The 11,798-nt window shown below is 35.5% G+C and overlaps 1 protein-coding gene across 1 annotated transcript; it reads right to left on the bottom strand.

The window, feature by feature from the left end:
- Nucleotides 1–300: 300 nt before the first annotated feature.
- LOC125282918 (olfactory receptor 4L1-like) lies at nt 301–1,238 on the bottom strand. The gene is given in 2 exon segments (XM_048220724.1): nt 301–806; nt 809–1,238. Coding segments are annotated over 2 exon segments (936 nt in total).
- Between the last annotated feature and the right edge of the window lie 10,560 nt (nt 1,239–11,798).

Genomic DNA, 11,798 nt, shown 5'->3' with positions numbered 1-11,798 from the left:
ATTAAAATCATCTCTGTTAGTATTCACCATATTTTTTAAATTGTTTTCTTCACCAGTAAATATACTGAATATCTGTGGAAAACTGCTTAGTGATTTCAAATATCTGTTTTCTGTAGGTCACTCATTCTCATTATGTGCTTTAGCAGTAGTAAACGTGAATTAAAATATGTTATGGTTTTCTGCATAATGGTTCTGCCCTGGTCACTCTAACATAAGAGTGAAAGCGTATATTATATATAATCAATTTAATTTCTGTTATCACAGTATTTGAAACTTATGTTAATTATATAATGCTCAGATCTAGAAGTTCTGTGTAGAGATAACATGTTGGAACCATAACTTGCTCATGGCCCCTTGCATTTTCTGATTTCTCAGGGTGTAGATAATAGGATTCAGTAAGGGTGTGATAACAGTGTAAAACACAGCAAGGACTTTATTGCCTGTGAAACTATTGAATGGCCAGGCATAGATAAAGATACAAGGTCCAAAGAACAGAGTGACGACAATGATGTGTGCAGACAGTGTGGACACAGCCTTGGAGAGCCCTCCAGATGATCTTTGTTGTACAGTGATCAGGACGACAGTGTAGGAGACAAGCAGGAGGATGAAACAGGTGAATGAGAGCAGCCCACTGTCAGCAATGACGAAGAATTCCAGGGTGTATGTGTCCATACAAGCAAGCTTAATCACAAGGGGAAGGTCACAAAATATATTGTCTATGACATTGGGGCCACAGAAAGGCAAGTTTACTGTCAATACCATCTGGCTCATGGTGTGTACAAACCCAATTGTCCATGAAAGTATCAAAACCCACTCAGCAGCCTGTGGCTCAAGATTGTCCTGTAGTGCAGGGGTTTGCATATGGCTACATACCTGTCAAAGGCCATGGCTATCAAAAGAGTCATCTCAGCACCCCCAAAGAAGTGTATAAAGAACATCTGGGTCATGCAGCCCCAAATGGAGATGGTCTTGTGTTCGTTGAGTAAGTCTGTGATCATTTTGGGTGTGGTGACAGTGGAGAGACACATATCCAGAAAGGAGAGGTTTCCCAGGAGGAAGTACATGGGAGAATGAAGAGTGGAACTAAATGTCACTGTGACCATAATGAGAGTATTTCCCAACACAGTAGCACTGTAGGTTAAGGAGAATGTTACAAAGAAGAAAATCTGAAGTTCCCATTGTCCAGAAAATCCTAGTAAAATAAACTCCGTCACTACAGATCCATTTTTAAGGTCCATTTACTTGATTCAGAAAGGCTCCAGAAGTTCTTTTATACCAAGAGAAAACAAAAGTAAAGCCATAATTAGCACTGATGTTTTCCTATTTCTCTTTGATGAATAATAGTTGAACTTATGAAAATATATAATATTAAACATATCAGCATCACTGTCTATAATTTGAAATTATTTTGTAGGTCACATCACTTTGAAACAATATTATAGTTATGCAGCAATTAAAAAGCATTTGAAGGAGTGGAAATTTTATTTTCTATTGTTTTATTCTTTTAAATGACCCTCTTTTATCAATTGATCTTGATTGTTACTAATTTGCTCACTTGGAAAAATTAGATAAGTTGTTACATTAGTATTTATTTTGCCATTTATTATCACTATTTTCTGTCACCTCTTGAGATTATCTTGCAACAATATATAAGGAATAGAGAATTTGAAAAATGAGGAAATTGTATTGTCCTGTATCAGTGAAGTAACTTGTTAAGACCATTCCATATTTCTACAATAAATAAAGAAAATGTACACACACACACACACACACACACACACACACACACACACAACCTAGGGCTAATTTGTACATGAAAGAAATTTCTTTAAGTCATTAAAAATAATTTTGCTTTTTTGGGTGCCTGGCTGCCTCAGTTGGTTAAGGGTCCAACTCTTGATTTTGCTGAGGTCATGGTCTCAGGGTTGTGAGATCAAGCCCTGCACAGAGCTCCAAACTCATCTGCTTAAGATTCTCTCTCTCCTCCTCCCTCTGCCCTTCCCTACACTCACTCATGCACTCTCTAATATATATATTTATAATCTTTAAAAAATAATGTTGCTCTTTTGTTTCTGTTGTGTAGTATACTGAGAATTTCTGGAAGCATAGACTCATCCTTAGATCCTTATGAGCTTGTTTTCTCCATTTCTTGTATTACTATTCACAGTGAGAAGTGGGTGTGTTTTGTGTAAATGTACATATGTGGTGGTTAAGAAGTAAATAGTGAAAGGATTCAACCCTAACATGTAGATTTTGCTTTGGTTGTAACATGTCATACCAAATTTTCTTCACTTGGTGTTTTTATTGTTCATAGGATCTAGAGTGATCTAAAATGATCAGTAACAATTAAGTGATCTCTATGTGCTATACTCTGTTCTAAGTGTTTCAATTTATTAGTGCATTCAATGCTCATAACAGTCCCAGGAGGGCAGCATTATTATTATTCTCATTTTGCATATAAGGAAACTATGGCATAGAAGTATTTAATGACTTACAGTTACACAGCTAACAAGGGTCAAAGCTGGTATTCAAGCCCAGTTGGTCTGATCCTGAATCTGGGCCCATACCAATGTACACGTTGCTTCCCGAATTAAAGGAACATATTTTTATGGTCAATTCAACAAGTATTGATTGAATTCATATGTTCCATGTGAATTCCTTAGGAGATATGCTTCAACAAGTATGTTGGACTCTTTCTGTGTTACAGTTAATTACACTGTATTTTCTTATGCAGAGTGAATCCCCACCCCACGTCTATCCCCGCCCCACTTCTAGGGACAATCTAGAGAAACATAGTTATCACACACAAAAATAACAATAAACCAAATAAAAGTATTTAAGTTAGTACATGTTGTATGTGGCATATTGTAAGAATTTTAAAAGAATGGAGACCAATTCCAAGTGACATTTTCAGATATGGCTTTAGGATTGCTTTCCGTTTTCTTCAAAACACTTAAAAAATAAACAAAATCCTCATGGTAGACCAAAAGGACAAACCTTAGAGCACATGTGAAGATTTATGAGAAGAAGAGAATTCAGAGCAGTAAGAGGAGTGGTACATTTAGAAAAGGGACTGAATGCAGATAGGAAGGTGCATATGAAGTGTCTGTTCTCTTTTATCCAATGACCTGTAACTTTCTCCTTGTTTTTATTTCTACTCTGGCCCTTGTCAAAATATCCTACCACCATTATCCAGCCTTAATTCCCTCGATTGCTTTCCTATCTTAGATATTTTTAAGAACTGGATAATGTGTACAAATTAGGGAAAATAAAGATGAAAGTGATATTCTTGTCAGTCAACCTCCAGGAGTAGACATAGTGAATGTTGAATGATGATAGTGGGTCAGGAAGAGCAGAGAAGACAGCCACCCACCACATCCTCTTCGAAGGGCTGTGTTTCATCATTATTGGGTGAGCGAGCAGGAATTTTGTGTTGGAGACCTTTGTGAAAGTAAATTTTTTTAAAGATTTTATTTCTTTGTTTGTTTACTTAGAGAGAGCCATTGGGGAAGGCAAGGGAGAGGGAGAGAGAGAATCTCAAGCAGACTCCATGCTGAGTATGGAGCCTGATGCGGGGTCCATCCCATGACCCTGAGATCATGACCTAAGCTGAAATCAAGGGCCAGATGCTCACCAACCCACTATTCAGACACCCCAAAAGTAATTTTAATAATTACATCTTTTTGGAGAAATGAGAAGGCTTGATGATTGAATGATTATGAAGTGAATATGCCACCTACAATTTGGGAATACCTTTGCTACATGGAATTTCATGCCCCGTGATACAGCGACAACAGAAAAACTTGAATATGGAATGAATACAGTGAAATGGAATGGAGTTAATACAAATAAAGCCTACTTCATAGCTTTATTTTGCCTTCTAATTTTACTTTAGAGGGAAAGCTGGCATTCATTTATGTTGATAGCTTTCCCAGCATTTGTTTCTCTTATTCCTCTCTTTCCTTTCCCAAGCAAATTTCTAAAACCCACTATTTCTTTAGTTCTACAGTTAACATACCTTACATGATGAGTGAATAAAGGCAATACAAATGAAACAAAAGAAAGTATATAGTTTTGACAGAAATTCTATTAGTGAAGAAAATTTTCTTCCTCTCGAATAATCGATTGCATATTTTATTATAATTATTTTACTCATTTTACTCATAATTATGTGCTTTGGAGGAAATTGAAGGTCGAATAATTATATATTTGACTAGGAGGGAACTTTGTAATCATATATTTCCCACATCTTCATTAGTAAATGAAAAATCTAGATCCACATGAAGAAGTAAATTTCCCAGGTCCTAGATGCAGGACTACCCTAAAGAGATGTGGTATTAGGTGAGACGGTGTATGTGTAAGATTCTCGCCAGGCACAGAATGAGCACCAAAATGGCATGCACTGAATTCTGAATCATTCTTGTAAATCCAAGATTACAAGCCGAGAATTTTCCTTTTAAATCCTCACTAGGAAAGGCACAAGCCAAGACTTGTTTTACTAAGTAGTTGGATATGAGCATTTCTGCTCTTGCTCACATGTATACAATATAAGTTACTTAATATAAAAATAACTGATTCAAGTAAATATTTCCTCCTTTCATTGTAGGCACTTGAAGAGAAAATAAAAATTTCAATCATCACTGATTTTATGTTTTTCAAAATTTATGCATACTTATTTAAAGTATGCATACTCAAAAACATTAGGCTAAGTAAAAGAAGCCTGACACAAAAGGCCACATGTATGATTTTATTTATATGAAATGTCTGCTAAACACATCATTAGAGATAGAAAGTACATTAGTGATCACTTTGAGCTAGGGAGTGAGTGTAAATGGGCAGTCTTTTCTTTCTGTGGTGATAAAATGATTTAAAATGAAATTGTGATGGTTGCATAACTTTGTGAATACAATAATAATCACTGTACTATGTATTGAAATCAGGTATATTTCATAGTATATGAGTTATGTTCAGTAAAACAGAAACTGCTATAGGTTTTTTGCTTTTATTCTTAAGTTTAAAGTATCTTTAATATATTTGTTTAGTATTTTGTATACTATCCAGCTACTTGGACTCAAAGATATTTCACTATGAGACAAAATGACATACTGCATATTCAATACAACTAGGTTTTTAAATTTCTTAATGTCTCCTGTTTGAATTATGTTTTTGACACCCTTATGCATTTGGCAACTAACTACTTTCTTTTTGTTAAAAGGTTTTCTTGATACTCTTTCTACTATTTAGAATACTCATATGAGTTTCCTGAATTATTCAGCTTCCTTCCTTTGCCTGCATATGAACATCTTGTAAGGACTTCTCCCTCTTTATTCCTAAGATCTCATTTGTATTTATGCTGTAATGGTCAGTTTTAGGCAGAGAGTTTCTACCTATTTAGCTATGGTCATTAATTCTCCCTCACCTGCTCCTTCTCTAGATTTCATTATGATGTGCTTATTTGCATGTCCTATCAGCACCTGAAATGATGAAAAGAAAAATATTGCCATTGTGTTAAAAAAAAAAAGTTGCGTTTCTAGCTATTACATTGTTTTCAAAGCTAGTATGAGTTACCTAGATACTCACAGTTTGCTTTTCTTAATTTTAGTCATCATTTTCAATCACTGACCATCTGCTGTCATGTTTTACTCATCAATGTCATGTCAAGAGCATATATCCTTTAAATTTGTATAAAAATTTTTGTCCTTATGTCATTGTGAAATTGTAATATGATTGCCCAGTGAGAGAGGATTTTTTTAAAGATTTTGTTTATTTATTTGAGAGAGAGAGAGAGAGAGAGCAAGCATGGGGGGATGACAAGGTGGGGAGAGGGGGAAGCAGACTCCCTTTTGAGCAGGGAGCCTAATGTGAGGCTACTTCCCAGTACCTGGGATCATGACTTGAGCTGAAGCAGACACTTCCCTGACTGAGCCACCCAGGCACCCGTGAGAGAGGATTTGATGTCTCAGAATCCACAGCCTTTTTTTCTAGCCAACAGAAAATTAATTAAAATACCATCTTCAGTATATTAAACCTCTAACAAGTTAGCTCTCTATGATGTTTCCACTTACCTGTTCTAAAGGCACAGTATGAAGAACAGTATGTTCAAGGGTTAATCAAAATTAAAAATCTGCTTTTCACTCTCTGCGATGCTCTGCATAGGAATGTATATAGTATCATCTGCTTCTTTTATAAAGATGCGAATCACTTGAAGGCAGATGTGTTGGAGCTCTAGGAATCCAAATTTCACTGGGAGTTGTTAGAGCACAGAGGCTGCTGCCCTAGCAGGACCAGGAGAGATGTTTACACTTAATTTCTGGCCCTGCAACATGCTGTGGTTCTCTCCGAGCATTGGCTTGATTACAATGGGCGTGACAATGTTGGTTGATTGGTTGTGCTATAGGAATTGTAGACATCTTTGAATTAATGGACACTTGCTTTCCCTCATATCACTCTAAGCTATCCTCTTACCTTCTTTCTAACAACATTGGATAATTTTTTAGATGAATAATCTGCAGACTTTGCTGACCATAATACCCTCAACATAAAAATAGATCTCTGTATGTTATAAATTTACTAGTGACAACATATATTATGTTCAACGTTAATATATTCAGGAAGTAGGAATTTTAAAAGACAAATTTAAAATAAATTATGCTAAGTAATTTAAAATTTGAAATGATACATTGATGATGCAACTATCTTATGCTCACCAAAATGTAATAATTTTTTATTTATGAGATTTTTCAAAGAATACCTATATGGCCCAAAACAGTTTCATAATCATTGTCCCTTTTACTGTAAAATGCTACAATAAATTCTTGTTCTATAGGTATTGCTTTTATAAAATTAATAATAATTGATGATCTTGGTGTACTTTGCACCACAGGCTTCAAAGTTTGTTTCAATAACTTGCCAACAAAAGATGTAGTGAATAAGTTTGAAATTGGCTGATATCGCTGTCACTTCTATGGAAGTTCTTATTTAATTCCAGTCAAATTCACCACTTAACCCACGGATTAATGTGTTTTTGTCATAGACATTGCATTTATTGTATCGTTACAGTTGGTGAAAGAATATTAGGTACAGATGTTAAAATCATAGATACTTTGTATAATGCAAGTCTCCTTGCCATAAGACAGACATGATTCTACTGCAATTCATTAAATTTGCAAATCATTAGAAATACTTTTCTGTGTACGTTTTGATATTGTTTGCTGATAAGAGATGCATTTTATTTATTGCCATATGCTTATTTAAGCCATTTTACAGTGGCCAAAAAGTGAAATATTTTCTGACTAGAGTGTGACTTTTGTCCTTTTGGTATTAGTAAGAAACATTCAAGAACACTTTATTACATTTAGTGAAAATTTTAAACCATTTATTAGCTGGCGAGTATTAATACTGCAAACATTTTTTTTTATTTTTCTAAAGATTTATTTATCTTAGAGAGAGAGAGAGTCGGGGGAGGTGCTGAGGGAAAAGGGGAGAATCTCAAGCTGACTCCACGGTGAGCCTGGCACCTGACTGACGTCATAAACTCATGACCCCGAGATCATGACCTGAGCTGAAATCAAGAGTTGGACACACAACCTACTGAGCCACCCAGGTACCTCTATTTTACGTTTTTATTTTTACTTTTAAAATTGTTTGCTTATTGTGATCACTAGCTAATATATCAAGGTACAGTATAGATTGTCAGGTTCATTGTTAATAATAATGGGATTAAATCCATACTCTAAAATAATATTTCTTAATAATTTGGAATCTTTTAGCCAGTTTGTTGTCAGTTCTGATTGCTGTTTGCTCTTTTACTTTCTGATTTAGCTGACAAAGAGTTCATATTATGGGTAGAATTGTCAGCTCTACCATTTTGTAATTGTTTATGTGAATTTTAAAAAATTAGAATTATCTTCAATGCAAAGTTCATTGGCACAGATCTTTTTAAACTCCTTACAAAGTTCTGGGGAATGAATTAAGTTAAAAGAAGATAAAATAATCTTTAAGTATTCCCTTCTTCCAGTTTTGGCACACCTAAGCTATAATACATAGCAATGTATTCAAAGCAAATAACTGCAAAGAGAACTGCTCTAAATCCCTCTGTCTTTTGTTTAACATATTTTAAGTATCATGTGTAAAGTGACCAGGTATTACATAGATTAATTCAGAGTACCAAAAATAATCTGTTAAACATTAGTAAAGCTTACTTATTTTTTGAAATTAAAAGACACATAAATAGATGTTCTCATTTTTAAACTACACTCGATCAATTGGCTACAGACAGCTTAAAATGTGTTCACCCTCCTTTGGGACAATGGATTTAAATAACTTTTAATGACTATTTATTGCAGTCTTCTCTTTTGATTCAACAATGGGTCTGACCCAATTAATACAGTCATGTATTAATGTATGATTTTCCACAGTCATAGTTCTTTACTTCTCGATTCAATATTCATCCTACATTGCTAACCAGGGTAAAATTATGTAATTCCTCAAATATTCCTTTCTTGTCCTCAAATGTTTAATATTTCCAATTTCTGTTAGGTCACTGTGTATTCCTTGGTGGTAGGGATTGTATTTAGCTTTCACCCTTCATTTAATTTCTTACTTTTGACGAATTTATTGAGCAAATTTTCTTTCTGTTCTCTAATATCCTTCAACTCTCTCGTGTTGAATGTATGGTTCTTTGATTTCCTCTAAAGAATATTCTAGGGACAAAATTTTGGCGTTCCATCTTTAAATTTGTTTAATAGCAGCATAAGTACTTATAGTGCAGAAACTCTTTATTTACTACTAGCTCTCAAGTGAGTAAAATGAAGCCTTGAAATAGGTATTGAACTCAGCTAGTCTCAAATTTTCTTGGGCCCATACTGTATGTCAGGAACCTGTCCTCAAGGATCTCAGAATCTTACTCTTCAACACTGACTCCAAATAACCCATTGCTAAGTGTGATGATACAGGTATGCAGTAAGGCAAATTTTGTTTTATGGAGTTTGCAAATTTCTCCTAAAAGAAGCTACCTTTCCCCAAAGAGGCAACTTTGTCTTTAATGATAGGCATTGATTGGCTGCACAGAGGAGCAAGAAGAAAATTTTAGGCAGAGATAATTATATGTAGGGAGGTATGGAAGCATAGAGTATTCTGACATATTGAGTGAACAGAAAATAGCTAGTATGTTTGAATTATGGTATAGCTTGGATGGTGAAGAAGGGAGAATTTGTGACGAGGACAGAAAGGTTAGAATGATAGCTTTGAAGGGTCTTAAATATGATTCAAAGTAGTTTGAAATATATTCTATAATTACTTAGGAGTGCTTGAAATGGTAAAACAGAGACTGAAAAGTATTGATGTTTTACAGAGTGATGGTAGTAACACCGTGAAGTAACTCCTGTATTATTTTAATAACCTAGGTAAAAAATGATGAAGGTCTGAGGCACCTTGGGTGGCTCAGTCAGTTAAGCATTTGTGTTCTGCTTAGGTCATGATCCTAGGGTCCTGGGATTGAGCCCCTTGTCTGGCTCCCTGCTCAGCGGGGAGCCTGCTTCTTCCCTCTCTTCCAGCTCTTGCTCTCTGTTGCTATCTTTGTCTCTGTATCTCTCTCTCAAATATATAAATAAAAATCTTTTAAAAAAATAAATAAATACATTCTTTAAAAAAAAGAAAGAAAAAGAAATGATGGAATTCTGACCTAAGGCCACAGAGGGTAATGAAGCAGAGGTTCAGATTAACTTGTCAGGTAGAATTGTGAAACTTTGGTAACAGAGGTTGTACAAAGGATGACACAAGACAAAAGCACAATCTCTAACCAAATAGTGTCTGAAAAATAAGCAACACCAACCCAAAGGCCACTCCTAGGGATCCAAGTTTTAAAAAGTTACACAAATTCATGTTAGACTAGAAGAGAATATCAGCACCCAAGCCTGTGTACCTCCCTGGAAACACAGCAGAGTTAGCATCCAGGTATTGGTCCCTGGCTGAAGGTGAGACACAAATGAAAATCTTTGCACTGCAGTAGCAGCTTCTAAGCCACACACGTCTCCTAGTAAAGGATAAAATTCTACCTGGCCTAGGAGACTTAAGCAAAACCATTGACTGATAAGTGGCTTATGATGTCCCGATGGTAGCCAAATGGCAAGATTAGAAACAAGGAAAAAAAATATCTCAGCAGGTTCATCAGAGGCAACACACTGCAGGGGCAATAAACTTCTGAGTTCATTCAGCCAAGGAACTAGACAAATCAAATAACTACAACCAAACAACTACAACCAACCAATCAAATAATTACAAGAGCATCAACGTTGGAGAGAAGAGAGATCAGTTACCAGAGTCACTGCAATACATTATAAAAAGTGTCCAGTTTTAATCAAAACTAATGCGACATTGGAAGAAACACAGTTATGTCCCATACATGAAATAAAAGGTCAATAGAAATTGCTTTTGTGGAGACTCAGATGTTGCACTTAGCAGACGAAAACTTTGAAGTAGCTATTATAATTATTTTCTGAGAACTAAAGGAAAGCGTGCCTAGAGAAGTAGAGGACAGTATGAAAATATCAAGTAGAGGGTATCAAAAAAGATAGAAATTATTTTTTAAAAATGGAGATTCTGTTGTTGCAAAGTACAATAACTCAAATGTAGAACTCACCGGAGGAACTCACCAGTCAATGTGAGCTATCAGAAGAAAGAACCAGTGAATTTGAAGATATATCTGTAGCAGTGATGCAATCTCAAGAACAAATAGTACAATAGAAAATGAGGAAAAATTACAAAGCATTAGAAGAACGTGTGACACCATTAAATACACCAATATATATGTCATAGGATGTAAATTTTGACTTCTAGATTGGACCATTAATCTCATCAAGATATTATAAATTCAAATAGGGAGTTCAGGAAGAATAACAGGTTTGGGTAGGTAGGTAACTAATTTAGTTTTTACATATTGGACTTGAGATGTCTTCAAGATACCCAGGGAATCGTTCAGTAGGAAGTTGCAAATAAAAATTTGCAGCTCAGAAATGAGCAGAAAGGAGAAAATGATATTACTGAGAGTAAGTATAAACAGTAACTACCACCTTGAAGGCCGGATGAGCAAGAGGAAGAGGCATTACCCAGAACCCATAAATGCTGCTGGGACAGTGTCACCATTTCTGATGTTGGAACCTCTATCCTATTACTGAATAAGAAGATAAGAGCCCATGCACTTGATGAAGCTTTAGGAGCCTTGAACCCTTCAACATTGCTGATGCTGCTGAGCCCCCCAAAATAATTCTGGAATCCACAGTTGCCAAATACTGCTGCTGCCTGATCCCAAAGCAGAGGAATACAAAGGCTTTCCTCTCTTCCTGCCATCCAGTATCACGTTAGTGTCTTCCACTGATAGAACCTGATAGGCATATGACTGCAAGGGAGTTCAGGAAATGTAATTTTCAGAACTGTAGCTATCTCCTATAGAGAGGGGACTATAGGAGAGCTAATATGGGGCTGAGAGTCAAAAGAAAAATATTCAGAATCATCTTCCCATTTGGTTGCTCAGCATCCATGCACATCACTCCACCTTTATTTAAATTTCCAATCAATGACAGTTGCTTCAGCATAAAGACTCATCTGTCCTGCCTACAAATTAAGATATTGTCCCTTTTTTCTCCAAAAGGAAAGCTAAACAGTCTCATAGATTACTATATTCATCTCGGGTTAGTGTTGGGATTTCCTCTAGTTTAGTTATAATCCCACAGGAATATTCTTTAACTTAGAGACTAAGTGGTAAAGTTAATCACCAACATCTCCTTGGTGAGGAAAAATAA

Source organism: Ursus arctos, unplaced genomic scaffold (genome assembly GCF_023065955.2).
Source record: "Ursus arctos isolate Adak ecotype North America unplaced genomic scaffold, UrsArc2.0 scaffold_27, whole genome shotgun sequence".
Lineage (NCBI taxonomy): Eukaryota > Metazoa > Chordata > Mammalia > Carnivora > Ursidae > Ursus > Ursus arctos.
This window is presented reverse-complemented; position numbering and strand designations above follow the sequence as displayed.